General features: G+C 42.2%; 1 protein-coding gene across 3 annotated transcripts in view; it reads left to right on the top strand.

Annotated features, from left to right (window-relative positions):
• The window catches only part of SLC11A2 (solute carrier family 11 member 2), a 43700-nt gene extending 29379 nt beyond the window's left edge, over window positions 1-14321 (top strand). Inside the window, exons 15-18 of one of the 3 annotated variants that reach the window (XR_008556610.1) lie at window positions 781-934; window positions 3834-3887; window positions 9456-9612; window positions 14307-14321. Coding sequence is in view for 1 of the 3 variants with exons in the window: in XM_054719074.1 (XP_054575049.1) it covers window positions 781-934; window positions 3834-3887; window positions 9456-9533 (286 nt within the window). In the remaining 2 variants the exon portion in view is untranslated. Of the gene's footprint in view, window positions 1-780; window positions 935-3833; window positions 3888-9455; window positions 10980-14306 lie in introns of those variants that run through there. The other 2 variants (XR_008556609.1, XM_054719074.1) reach the window with 2 other exon arrangements.
• Window positions 14322-15376: the final 1055 nt, after the last annotated feature.

Genomic DNA, 15376 nt, shown 5'->3' on the forward strand with positions numbered 1-15376 from the left:
GTGCCTAGACCAGGAATCAAAGCAGCCATCTTTCAGTGCACAGGACGATGCCCAACCAACTGAGCCACACTGGCCAGGGCTGAAGTGTGAAGTGACTTAATTCCATGTTAATGACCTGAATAAGAACGGTATAAGCTAGTACCTTACATACACATCTTTAACAGATATGAGAGTAGTTGAAATTACTTGTTGGATCTCTAGGGATACTCATAACTTGTTGAATTTTTAGGGACTTGAATAATAGAGGTTATTTGATAGGTGTTTTTTTTATTTTTTATTATTTATTTATTTTTGCTCTCTTTGTCTCTATCTTTATCTAATTTTGGCTTATTTAACCAAATCTGGGGTAATTTGTAGTTTTTTTTTGTGTTTTTTTTTTTTTTTGAGAGTACATTTATTAAAGCTGGGGACAGTGAAACAAGGAAGGGCTTAGGATGAAAGAAGCAACAGGAGAGAACCCAGGCGGGGTGGCTCTGACTCACTAGAAGTCAGAGAAAAGGGGGCCTTGGAGACAGGTGTAGGGGGTTTGTCTGGGAGGAGCTGCCGCTGCCCATTGCTCCCCTGGTTGCAGGTCTCTTGGGGTCCCTTAGAGGGAGGGATGCACGCCTGTGGGGGAAGCTGAGAGGACGGGAAAGGCGTGGGCATGCTCCCACGACGGGGAGCACACCTGTTTTGAAATGCTGCTTACTCCTGCCCTGTCTGCCCCACAAGACGCAGCGCCCTGCTCTGTTGTGGACAGGTTGGGCTCTTCCACCAGTGACGGTGCTGATTCTTTTGCAGGGGCTGGAAGATTGCAGGCGGGATCTTGGTCCTTGTCATCTGTTCTATCAACATGTACTTTGTCGTGATTTATGTCCAGAGTCTTGGGCATGTGGTTCTGTATGTGGTGGCTGCCGTGGTCAGTTTGGCTTATCTGAGCTTCGTGTTTTACTTGGTAAGTCCAGTTGGGAGGGGGTAGGGGCATAGGTATCGGGATGGCAGCGTGGGGCTGACTAACATCCAGGAAGCTCCCAAAGGAGCACCTAGCAGTCTGTCTTCAGGTTATTGAGGTAATTTACATGAAATTGTTAAGTCAGCTGTGGTTAAACTGCACACACACACACACACACACCACATACCACACACACACACCACATACCACACACACCACATACCACACACACACACACCACATACCACACACACACACCACATACCACACACACATACACACACACACACACCACATACCACACACACACACCACATACCACACACACACACACACCACATACCACACACACACACCACATACCACACACACACACCACATACCACACACACATACACACACACACACACACCACATACCACACACACACACCACATACCACACACACACACCACACACACACCACACACACCACATACCACACACACCACATACCACATACACACCACATACCACATACACACACACCACATACCACACACACACACAACACATACCACACCCACACACACCACATACCACACACACACACCACATACCACACACACACACCACATATCACACACACACACCACATACCACACACACACACCACATACCACACACACACACCACATACCACACACACACACACCACATACCACACACACACACACCACATACCACATACACACTACATACCGCATACCACATACCACATACCACACACACACCACATACCACACACCACATACCACATACTACACACATACCACATACCCCACAGATACCACATACTACACACACACACACACACCACATACCACACACACACACCACATACCACACACACACACCACATACCACACACACACACCACATACCACACACACACACCACATACCACACACACACACACACACCACATACCACACACACACCCACATACCACACACACACACACACACCACATACCACACACACACACCACATACCACACACACACACCACATACCACACACACACACCACATACCACACACACACACCACATACACACACACACAACATACCACACACACACACAACACATACCACACACACACACACCACATACCACACACACACACCACATACCACACACACCACATACCACACACACACACACCACATACCACACACACACACCACATACCACACACACACACACCACATACCACACACACACCACATACCACACACACACACACAACATACACATACACACACATACCACACACACACACCACATACCACACACATACACACACACCACATACCACACACACACACACACACACATACACACATACACACACACACACACATACCACATACACACACACACACATACACACACACACACACCATATACCACACACACACACACACACATACACACACACACTTTTTTGGTTAAACACTATTTTTAATCATAAAATTTGGTTCCTAAGAGCTGTCATCTTTCTATTTCTGTCACTTCTGTTTAGTTTCCATTCTTAATAATTCCTAACAGGAGAGTATAGGAACTAAACAAAGAGGATCAGTCTGGAAAGCAGAGAGTGGAACAAAATAGGGTTGGATAAGGGGGCTGTGCGGTGTGATTTCAGAGCTTTGGGGTGGATCATGTGGGTTCACAGCCCTGCTCAGCTCTGCTACTTAATAGCTGTCTAGTAAGGAAATAAATAAAAAGTTATATCTCACATTGAATTATTTTAGAATTACTAAAAGGTGATGGTTATAAAACCACATAGAAAAGGAATGTAGAATTATGTGTACCCAGATAATAAAAAAATTTTCAAAATTCTAGAGTCAATTATATAAAAATGGTAATAGTACTTGTCTTAAGATGATGGGATTATGGATATGTTCTTTTCTTTATTTTCCAAGTCTATAGTGTTATTTATATTAATGAAAAATGACTATAGCAGCAACATCAAATCCACCTCCCTGTTCTATACAGGTTTCTCTGAAACACACAAGGGTTGAGGATCAGGGACGGCAGAATTTATACCATATCTGCTGAAGAGAATGGTTAAGGATGGAGGCTGGAAATCCACTGCTGATCTTTGTAACAGTTAACCTAGTCCCCATGCCAATGTCTGCCACAGGTTAGGTACTTGATTGAGAAAAATCACTTTAGTGAATGTTGAAAAACGATGTCCTGAATTGATACATCCCCTTTCTTTTGCTCTCCGGTAAACCTTAGGCACACTAAAATCATGCTGACCCTATATATATTATAGGGACTTACTCTAAGGAAATCCAAGCAACTGAATATGTCCTTGACAGTAATTGTTTTTAAAATTTCTGTAGAAGGTAAAGGAATCCTTCCTTCATGCATATTGGTCATGAAGGTGCCGAGTTGTCCTCAGGCAGCCCGAGACTTTTGAGGTTGTTGAAGACTGTTTTTTAAGGCTAGAATGGGTTACTGCGGTTTAGCTCCAAAACATCCGCTTCATAGAGCAGTTTCGGAGACTATTCAGTTGTATTAGTCTGTCATTCATGCCCCTCCTCATGAAGAAAAGTGGTCTTTAGGGAACTCCAAGTCCGATAAAAGAAACAAACTGCAAACACCAAGCAGTAGGAGCAGAGGGAGCTCAGCATTGTCACTAGTGTGGAAAAGCCTGGCCGAAGAAGGAGATTCCAGGATGTTTTGAAGGGGTTGTGGGGTTGGAGAATGACTTGGTGATAGAAGATAGGCAAAGCTGGATGTTCACGGAAGAGAGCAGGTTTGCATCTGAGAGCCCAGTTTTGAGCAGTCACCGTGGGTAAGAGGGCTCTTCCGAGAGGTTGGTGAATGATGGCTCTGTTTTCTCTTTCAGATTTGGCAATGTCTGATTGCTTTGGGCATGTCCTTCCTGGATTGTGGACACACGGTAAGCACCTCTAAAGTCCTGACTGAAGAAGCCGCCGATGACTATACTAAGTAGACCCTGGATCAGTCTGTCTGATCCAGGTAGCCATCAGAGCCAGTGTGTTTCTATGGTTTACTGTGTGAACATAGCCAAAAGTATGTGCTGTTGCACAGACTGCATTTAGGATTCAAATGTTTGTTGTGAAAGACTTTCACATATGTATGAAAGATGGATTTTTCTTCCTGACCTCCTAACCTGGGAACTGGGTCTTTGAAAAGCTGACTATTTGCTGCTGTCATTTTAACACTAAACTCTTGAGCCACTGAAGAGCTAACTTATTTTATCCTTTTGAGAGATAAATCTCTATGCATGATTTTTAACTAGGCCATATGTTAAAAAAGAATTGGAGAATGCAGTACATTTCATAACAAAAGTACACAATGGGTATGCAGATTTGTTTATTAAAAGATAATGGATTGTAAAAAGCTGAGAAATACTTGTGCATACCCTTTCAATTATTTTAATTATAAAAAAGTAAAATCTCAACTAGAGTGGTTTTATCCATATTAAATGTAGAATTGGGAGACCACCACCTCTGTCAGGTTGAGAATTCTTTCATTTATTTCTTTAAATTTCTCAGTGAAAGTTAAGAGAGGTGAGAAAATTAAGGTGATAAATGGACAAATAGCAAAACTCACTGTAGGTGGTGGTTACTAATCACCTCGAAAATCACTTAAAGATTTTCCTCAGAGATTGAACACTTACCAGGATTTTCTTGGGAGTCCTGACTTTAATCACTTTTATGTTAATACACAGAGCTTTCTTGATACTTACTCTCAAGCACATATAGTTGTAAAACCTTCACTCCCTCCTCCAGGAGGGTGGTGATGGAGAAAGATGGTAGCATTTATAAACTGAAGTTCTCATGAGACTTTGGGGTAAGGAGAAAAGACTTGAAAGGAGAAGAAGAAGCATCTGTTGTATTCCTAAGAGCCACCTCCTACCAGCACCATCACGTTTTCCTGAAGTGTGCCCAGGACGGCTTGCAAGGCAGCCTCGGAGCTGTGGACCTAACCGATGCAAAGCGCTCTCTCAGCAAGTCAGTAGGGTATCACTGTGGTTGCACAGTTCTCTTCAGCCATTCCCTAAGAGGGAAGAACATTTGAGACCAGATGGTGGAGCTCTGGAGTCAGAGGAAATGGGTCCCTTCAGCATGAAGCTGCTGCTCATCAGCCACTTGCGACATTTTTACACGTGGAGACCGACACCATGTGATTATCTCAAATCAGATCACATTTGTGTGATGCAGATAATCAAGTCGTTTATAGCTGTTGACTTGGTGAGGACAGTAATGGGAATGGCATTGAATGACTTCTTACTTGGGAGGTGAGGGCTTTCCTTCTGGAGATATGGTGGATTGATGTTCTCTGTCCATTTGAACACTAAAGGCATTATTGCTGATACTTTGCACAGTCAAAAGTACAGACTGGATAGATTGTCTTTTATAAGTCACTAAGGGTAAACTACTGTTTCACTGACCATATCGTTAGCTTAGCTGCTCAGTATCATGAAAGACAAATTTCCCTAACTGTTCCTCCTCCTATCCATCCTGTTCCTCGGAGAAGATATTGAAGAATGACACCTTAAGCTGCCATAGGTCTGGCTATAGTAGGTGAGGGCCAAATTGACGAAAAAATTCTTTGTGAAAACAGTACAGAAACATTTACCTTTGCCCTGAATCTGGGTGGGCCCAGTCAGTCTCAGATTCACAAATATTTAGAAGTCCAGGTAAAAACTGGCAGTTTTCCTTTCAAAGTTGTATTTATGACATGCAATGATGGAGTATTTCTTCCCAATTAAATGGTACTTTACAATATGTGTATGGAATGTGTCACAGTGTTAAAAACTCCCATACTGTGTTCCATCTGATCCTCTCAGGTAGTGTACTTCAACCAGCACTCGGGTGCAGTGCACGGCATTCAGACCTTTGACGTTTTCCAGTGCCAGCACATGCATTGTCTCGGCAGTGTCTCTGTGTGGAATGTTTAAGGGTATACAGTTACACTTTCTGTCGATCGGTCCTTGTTCTCCATAAATGTGACATGAAATAATTGTGCTGCTCCAGCCTCCGAGGAATTAACAGGGACGGGCAGAGCTGTAGTTTGGCTCCTGAGAGGTTGTCTGGTGCTGTTGGGAGTGCTTACAACTGAGCTTTCAGTGACCATTTCACAATGTAAACTTGGTTTGTAATTAAAAACATTTTCCTTTTTTCAATTTGGTTTCCTGGGTATTTTTTTAACCTTAAAAATACTTTATTAATAAGGGTCTCAAGAACTTTGAAATATCGAAACTTCATCCACCCCCAGAATGACGTATTAAGCCCACTCTGTTCTTATTCCCTCTTTAAAAGGGATAGAGAAATAAATACTAGTAGATTTAATCCTTAGACTTGATGAATTGCAGATACCAAACACTAATTTCTGTTTACCCACTTTACCCACAAATATTTTTGCTATTGCTAAAGGTCACATCACTACCATCCTATATAATAAAAGGCTAATATGCAAATTGAACAGTGGAACGACTGATCGCTATGACACGCACTGACCACCAGGGGGCAGACACTCAACCCAGAGCTGCCCCTTGGTGGTCAGTGCACTCCCATAGGGGGAGTGCTGCTCAGCCAGAAGCCAGGCTCATGTGCAGTGGTGGTGGTTTTCCATCATTGCATGTGGTGGGAGTCTCTTCCGCCTCCACAGCAGCACTAAGGATGTCCGACTGATGGCTCCCAGACTGCAAGAGGGCACAGGCTGGGCTGAGGGACCACCCCCCCACACACCTCCTGAGTGCACAATTTTCATGCACCGGGCCTCTAGTATTTAAATAATAAGAAACTTGTTATTCTGCCTTTCTCTGCTCTAAACTGAACATTTTTCTAACTGTAGTCTTGTTTCACCATTGAAATAAGCATTCATATTCTGTATATACTGCCAATAAAAAGGAGTATTTGAAAAGAGAAACCAAAATTATTTATCTTAAAAAAATGAGTGAGCCTGGCCAGTGTGCTTCAGTGGTTGAGAGTTGACCCAAGAACCAAGAGGTCACTGATTCGATTCCTAGCCAGGGCACATGTCTGGGTTTTGGGTTCAATTCCCAATAGGGGGTATGGAGGAGGCAGCCGATCCATCATGTTTCTCTTTTGATGTTTCTATCTCTATCCCTCGCAAAAAAATAAAAACATTTTTAAAAAAGTGAGCATTTTGGCAGACTCCATATAAATGGGAATATTGGCACCATTTAGTGAAAACAAAGACAAGTTCAGGCACACGGAACTACCTGCCCTGTCACCAGACGCATGATGGGAAAATCTAAGCATTTCATTTGTCTCAAGAGGGTCACCAGAACTTCATTTTCCCTTATTTTGTTGCAAGCTTTCCCTGTCTTACAAGAGCTAAACACGTAGGTTATGCTGTAGAAGTAATCTGGGACTTTTGTTCTCTCTGTTGTCCTACCTCATTTAGCTCTCTCTTTTTAATTTGGGTTTAATTTCAGAACTAAAATAGAATGCATAACCATCTGAAGATCCTCAGTTGACCCAAGAACCTTTAACATTGCCCTCTAGAACTCTACTCTCTGCTCCTTCGTTGGGTAGGACCGTGAATCAGAATGTGTCAGCCTCTCTTGACACCTTAGCTTCTGAATGTTTAAAGCAGCTAACACATTACTATGTTCTAGCCCTGGTCCAAGCACTCATAATCTCATTTAATTCTTATAACAAGAGGATCAACTTGTATATAGGTGAGGCAACTGAAAGGCAAAAAATAACTTCCCCAAGTTACAATTGCTAAAGGGCAATTGGCATTAGAACTTGAATGGCTTAACTGCAGGGCCTACATTATCATTACCAAACCATCCTACATAATATATAGTACACTCTTCTTGTGAGTTTAAGACACCAAGCTTTGGTGGTTAAAAGCACGAGAAATATCAACACATGGAAGCATTTGCTTGATACTCGGATTAGTATTAAAGTATGTTTTAGCTCAGAAGTTGCCAACTGGTAGACTAATTTTGTTTGGCTTGCTCTAAGTAAAAAAAAATAATAATAATGTTTTTGGCAGGTGTAGAAACTGGGCGGGCCCTCTGTGATCCGACCCCAGCAGTAGCTAAGAACTAATAGTTAAGTTTACTCATTTGCATCACCTCTCTGCCCCTGAGAGGATATTTCAGACTATGTCTATGCCATTTAGCCCCATTTCTCAATGTCGCAGAGCAATGTGACAAACCTCTAGCGAAGAAGTTCTGTACATGATACACTCTGGGATCACAGGACTAATAATGCAATCCTTGCTTACTCCATAGGAGGCCCACCACCTTAGCTCATTGAGAACAGGGTGCAGTGTATTGTCAATATATCTGGAAATTGCCCTTGGTTAGGAAACCCTGAGATGTAAAACCCTACAGTGAATAAACAAGCTATCCCTGAAGAGCTGTTTTTCTGCCCCAAGGCCAGTGTGACTCAGTATTTCCTAGCCCATTAGTTGAGACTGGTTTTATCTTGGGCTCCATTTGGACTCATCTCTAGGCAGTCACCACAAGCCTGTGAGGTGTACAGGGCAACTTGTAACGTGTTAAAAGAAATTATGCTTATTGAACACTAACATGAGAGGGCATATTATGTACTTGGGATTTGCAAAGGTAGCACTTATTTCCGTTTTACAAATAAGTAGGATAAGGCTCCGAAAGGCTGCCTGACTTGCGCCAGGTCACGGGAAGTGGCGGAGTTGGAGCTTGAACCCAACGCCAGTGCCTTTTCCACTATAACAGGAATATTTTCTTCCTGTGAATTTACAGTCTGCGTTCTGCATTCATTCACAGGCTGCTAGTGCCAAGGGGCAAGAACATTTCCAAGGCCCCGGGCAATGATAGGGCTAAAATGAGACTCAGTGATTATCCCACAGTGTTTGGAGAGGAGAGAAAAGGAGTTCATGCAGCGTCACAGATCCCAACACAAACCATCTGGACTCAGGTCTCCAGGAGAAGGGTCTGCCATGTGTTGTGAAAGCAGCCAAAGTGATTCTGATTCAGACTGACAAACAGTTGGGAACCATAGGCCATCTCCCTCTCTCAGCCGTTGTGTGTGTGTGTGTGTGTGTGTGTGTGTGTGTGTGTGTTTAATGAAAGACTTTGCTCGGGTGCCAAAAGGGTAATGGGGCTTAGGCTTTAGACCATTTGAAAATTGATTTCTGACACACAGTACTAAAACAGAAAAGCAGCCGGTGCATTTGCCCTTAACATCCTGATCAGAAGCACCCACCTTAGGCAAAGAATGTGACAAGAACGGTCAAGTGCAAACTGTGCTAAGGGCATTTGGCGCTATCTCAGTCCTTAACTATTTCAGCTCCTAGCTATTTTTTTATATACTAAAACTATGTATCGGTAAGCCATTTCTTTTCCGAAATAAAAATCAGCGTAGCAGTACTGAAAAAAAAAAAGGCCTATATCGATATGCTATTTATAGATACTTAAGTGCCAGTTTTAGTATTTAAATACAAGTCAGTCTAACCCTTTCCATCTTTCTGTCCTCAGTACCACGTGGGATTGACAGTTCAGCCTGAACTCTACCTTCTCAACGCCGTGGATGCCGACTCACTTGTGTCTAGATGACCGGCAGCCTGCGAAGACTGTATAAGAGCCATTTTCTCGTAGTCCAGGGGCCCCTTAACATATCTCTGTTAGTTCAGAGGTGAGTTTTGTTCAAATGTTTTGAACAAAATGCAAAGATTTCCTCATGGGAAGACTGTTAAAAGCTGACAGCTGTTAAGTGTAGGTCAGAGACCCACCCGCCTCACAACAGTCCTACAACAGCCGGGAGTTGATCGATTGGCCTGTGATGGCCACACACCCCTATGGGTTTGTGTCTTAACTCCTGGGATTAAAAAGTGTATGTATTTAAGTGGACCTGAACATAACAGTTTGGGTAGAGTTTTAAGGTTACAAAAATAGATTTTTTTGTATTTAAAAACACACACATTGTTCAGACAAATCAGATATCTGTTTTGTCTCAATCGTAAGTGAGAAAGGAAAGGGAGTAACACTCTTTTTCAGAATGAACTGGTCCAAATGACTTACCTTTTAAAGTGGTGCTTAAATTTCATTTCAGTTTTAATCAACCAGACCCTTAGTAACTAATGGTACTAGCACATCATTTCTAAAGAAAACATTTCTTATGTTTGGCAACCATATTTAATCCTAATTATCAGTATGCTTTATTATTTTCTTGAATTTTTTTTCAGAAGTATGATGGTATTTTCCAAAGAGCTTAATACCTAGTAACAAGATGCAGAAACCATACTTTAAAAAAAAATTGATTTGAGAGAGAGAAAAACATCAATGTGAGAGAAAAACATCGATCGGTTGCCTTTGCACCCACCCCAACTGGGGACTGAACCTGCAACCTGGGCATGTGCCCTGACTGGAAATCGAACCCACTACCTCTTGGTCTACAGGACAATGCTCCAATCAACTGAACCACACTGGCCAGGGCCAGAAACCATACTTTAACCAGTGATCATTTTTCCATGCTGCATTATGTAATGCAGCGCATTCTAACATTCAAGGTTTAGGTATAAAAATAAGGACCGTCTAATATTTAACTTTGCAAGTCCCAACAAGATATAATGGAGGTATTCACTTTCTTTCTAAAATTTGTATAGTCCCACTATGTCTTTTCTTCCCATTTTCCCCATTAACAGTCCAACATCATTTCTAGGTCCAAAGCTTATTTCCAGGAGTGGCTTATATTTCTAATGTTGAATCTCCTAGGAAATGCTAAGCATTTTATTTCAATATATTTATACCAAGTAATAATATGAGATTAGAACTAGTCTGGCACTTGGAATGTTAGTCCACATGTCACAAACTGCCAGCCTATGTGTGGCTTATAGATTTTTTTGACCCCTCTTCCTAACCAGGATTGTTTTCCTTAAAATTTTTATAATAAACATGTAATATTTAAAAATGGAAAGTTTTTGCATGATTATCTGTAAAATCAGAAGATTTTCAACACTGGGCTCACATTCCTGCCTGGGAGTACAGTTGGCTGGAACTGAATGGCAGCTATTCATTTAAAAAATAAAATTAAATAAAATAAATATATATATATATGTTTTTATCGACTTTAGTGAGAGAGAGGGAGAGGGGAGGAGAAAGAGAGGGAAAGAAACATCTATCGGCTGCCTCCTGCACTAACGCCGGTGGGTCTTGATCTAGCATCTAGAAGGGTTCCGGAATCTGGAGAAGGGGCTGTGCGTAAATTAAATAAGAGTCCAGAGACAAAACATAATTTTGAAGGCATACTGGGGGGCGGCGGGGGGGGGAGGGACTCAGAGAAGCCTGGCTAAAGAAACCAAGTTCTCCTTGTCTCAGGACCCCTTGCTTTTTATTAACGAGAACTGTCCTAAGGCAGGGGGAGATATACACATCAAAGGGTAGGGTTTGGTACAGAAGCATTGTCAGATTGGGGAATTGCCTTCAGCTGTTTAGGTGTTTGGCCAGCAGGAGGCAATAACATGCCAACCAAGATGCCCTGAGCTGCCTGGCAGCAAGCAATCATCCTTTTCAGGTTTGGGGAAATGCCTTTAGCCATTCCAGCAGGCGATAACATATGTGACTCAGCCCTTGTTGAGTCCCCAAGTTCCATCAACCTTTTGATGAAACTCTTGCAATTATGACATGCTGGAACTGGCTTCCGGCACTGCACGACCTCTGGGGATCAAATGGGCAACATTTAAAAAATATATTTTTATTGATTTCAGAGAGGAAGGGAGAGGGAGAGAGAGATAGAAAAATCAATGATAAGAGAGAATCATTAATAGGCTGCTTCCTGCATGCCCCACACTGGGGATTGAGCCCACAACGCAGGCATGTGGCCAGACCAGGAATCGAACCGTGACCTGGTTCATAGGTCGATGCTCAACCACTGAGCAACACTGGCAGGGTGAAACTGGCAACATTTTTAATGCATGGGATGATACTCAACTGAGCCACACCAGCCAGGGCACAGCTATCCTTTTTTTTCTGTTTGTTTGTTTTTGTTAATCCTCACCTGAGGATATATTTTCCATTGATTTTTAGAGAGTGGAAGGGAAGGAAAGAGGGAGGAAGAGAGAGAGAGAGAGGGAGAGAGAGAGGAGAGAGAGAGAGAGAGAGAGAGAGAGAGAGAGAGAGAGAGAGAGAGAGAGAGAGGTGAGAAAGACACATTGATTGGTTGCCTCCTACACACGCCCATTTGTGGCTGGGGATCGGACCTGCAAGCTCAGGTACGTGCCCTTGACCGGGAATCAAACCCGAGACAATTCCGTGTGCTGGCCAATGCTCCAATCACTGCGAACACCGGCCATGAGGAGCTATCCATTTTAGTGGGATATACTTCACTCATTTCCTTCCAGCCCCAAAGGCATTGAGTTTGTAAACCCTGCAGCCTTTGTGTGACTTTAAGCATCATTTTCTTCCTTCAACATAAAAGTTAAATTTCTGACTTCTCTCTTATTTTAAAACTTAGTACCTTTCAATAAGACCTTTTAAAAATCTAAATAAGTGCCTATCTTCATTTATATGATTTGGCCATCTAAGATGGTACTTTAGAATCCCCTCATTTCTGCTTCAGGGGCCTTACAACTTCTGATAAGAGCAGCAGCCTTGTAACCCAAGTTAGAGTCCTTCTGATTTTAAAAATGAAACGGAATTAACATCAATTAGTAACTTTCACTTTAAAAAAAGACTTAAAATGAGTTTCACTGTTTCGGTTTCTTTATGCACAGACAGCAACTCGAAACAATTGGTTGCATTTTCTTTCGTCCCTGGACAATTTCATTTCCCAGTAGAAACATTCCCTGAGGATGTTTGGGAAAAGAAAAGAAAAGCCAAAAAAATTTTTTTTCTGTTTTGCAGCTCATAAAAGGATGAGGTGGTTGGTTAAACAGAGATTATATACTTGGGGGTTTCTGTAGCTCTTCTTCATTCTTTAACTCTGTATTACTAGGAACAGACTAAAGTTTATAAAAATTTATAAATATACCCTTCAGGTCCTATGACTCCTGTAATTAGAAAATCCTATATAATGAAGAGATAATATGCAAATTGACCATCACTCCAACACACAAGATGGCCGCCTCCATGTGGACACAAGATGGCCAGCAGGGGAGGACAGTTGGGGCGATCAGGCCAGCAGGGGAGGGCAGTGGGGGAGCGACCAGGCCTGCAAGGGAGGGCAGTTGGGGGTGATTAGGTCTGCAGGGGAGGGCAGTTGGGGATGACCAGGCCTGCAGGGGAGGGTAGTTGGGGATGACCAGGCCTGTAGGGGAGGATAACCAGGGGCAATCAGGCTGGCAGGGGAGGGCAGTTAGGGGCAATTGATCCGGCAGGGGAGCAGTTAGGCGTTGATCAGGCTGGCAGGGGAATGGTTAGGGGGTGATCAGGCTGGCAGGCAGAAGTGGTTAGGGGCAATCAGGCAGGAAGGCAGGCAATTGGTTGGGAGCCAGCAGTCCTGAATTGTGAGAGGGATGTCCCAGAATGGAGAGGGTGCAGGCTGGGCTGAGGGACACCCTCCCCTGCACGAATTTCATGCACTAGGCCTCTAGTTTGATAATAAAGCAAACTGAATCATGCTAAAACCAGTAGAAGAGATTGATGTCTAAAGGATGAGTCTTGGGTAAACTTTTTTGCTAAATTAAGAACATTCAATCATTCTCTAATTTATGATTTAAAAAATCTGGATTTCTGTATTATGTGCATATACAGATAATATATTTAATTTGAAGAATAGCCTAGATGTATACCCTCACTGAGTCCCTGGGGTTTAACTCAATTTGTAAAATGATGCTCTGGCATTGTGTGCCCAGAATGTAAAAAAATGCGATTAAATACAGTAGGTCCTCGGGTTACGTCAGAGATCCATTTCTACTGCGCAACGCAATGCGATTTTCACCGTAAGTCGGAACCCACCTACATAAGCACCTACATCACTCACATGGAGCACATACACAGCAGTAATGAAGTGAAACAGTAAAAAAAATTTAACAGATAACAATTCCTGACCTTTACTTGTGGTAAATAAATAAAAAAACATAAAGCACATATGTACATACATCGAAATGATGGAACTTTTTTTTTTTAATAAATAAATGGGAGGTGGCGACGTAACCAGAAACGACACACGACAAGTCCGACGTAACCTGAGAACTGTCTGTAGTTGTTACAGAGCAGCTGCTGCTCCATAACTGTGTGTCACTTAATACAAAAGGCATTCATGAGTGAGGCATTAAGGTTTACAGTAGCCAATGAAAATAGCCTTCTCAATTGTAAATATGGTAGTAAGCCACCAAAGCTTTGCCCCAGAAGTATGGTACAAATTCAGGTACTGTGATTATCTCTTCATAGGGTCTTCCTGCAAGGGCCCTCCCTCTTTACCCAAGCTTATGTGGTAAATCAGTATCCTGCATACTTTTCTCCAAGTGTGATAACATAATTGGTGAGTTCTCATGCATGGCTACTCTAATAAATAAATACTTTGCATTGCTTTTTTCAAGCATAAATATATTACTTTAATTCTCTCAGTAAGATTAATTTTGGAACCTTTTGGGTTTTGTGGGGGGGAAAACATTTCTAATTAAATACTTCAGTTCATTTATTTTAAAAAAATATTATTTTTTTATTGATTTCAGAGACAAAGGGAGAGGGAGAGAGAGACAGAAACATCAATGATGAGAGAGAATCTTTGATTAGTTGCCTCCTGCACACCCCAAACTGGGGATGGAGTCCGAAACCCAGGCATATGCCTGGACCGGGAATCAAACCATGACCTGCTGGTTCATAGGTCGCTCAACCACTGAGCCATGCCCGCTGAGCTAATCTGTTTTTAATGCTGAGTGTTTATTGAGAGAGTGGAATCTTTCCAGTAGCCTTATCTTGTCATGTGCAATCAACATGAAGAATAACATTTCTTTTTTAAAGAGGGTCTTTGCAGCATGGCATTCTGTGCCAGCTGTCTTCAACTTTCCTGACCTTCGTGGAACATATTAGATACAGTTGCTGGAATATTTTCTTCAATGGAATAAAGTAGTTGAATTCTTTCCTTGCCCATTTTCCAATGAGGACAGTGTTGACCAAAATATGTGTATTTGTTGGTGGCACTAGAAGAGCTTCATGATAGATACCAATGACAACTTTTAAAATAATTATTTTTGCCAATGGAAAGAAATGTATATAATACACAGAACAGCGGGCTAATACCTAGAATGCAGACATATTTTCAGATATCCCTACATTTCACTTCCTCAAATACTAGACTTCACCTTCCTGTCAGAATAACTCTCCACTACAGGAAACAGCAAGGAAGAGGAAATCAGCACCACAGAAAGTCTTACAGTGCATTCTGTTTTTCTTTTTTTTAAACATATTTTTATTGATTTCAGAGAGAGAGGGAGAGGGAGAGAGATAGAAACATCAAT

This window comes from Eptesicus fuscus, chromosome 7 (genome assembly GCF_027574615.1).
Source record: "Eptesicus fuscus isolate TK198812 chromosome 7, DD_ASM_mEF_20220401, whole genome shotgun sequence".
In the NCBI taxonomy this organism is placed as follows: Eukaryota; Metazoa; Chordata; class Mammalia; order Chiroptera; family Vespertilionidae; genus Eptesicus; species Eptesicus fuscus.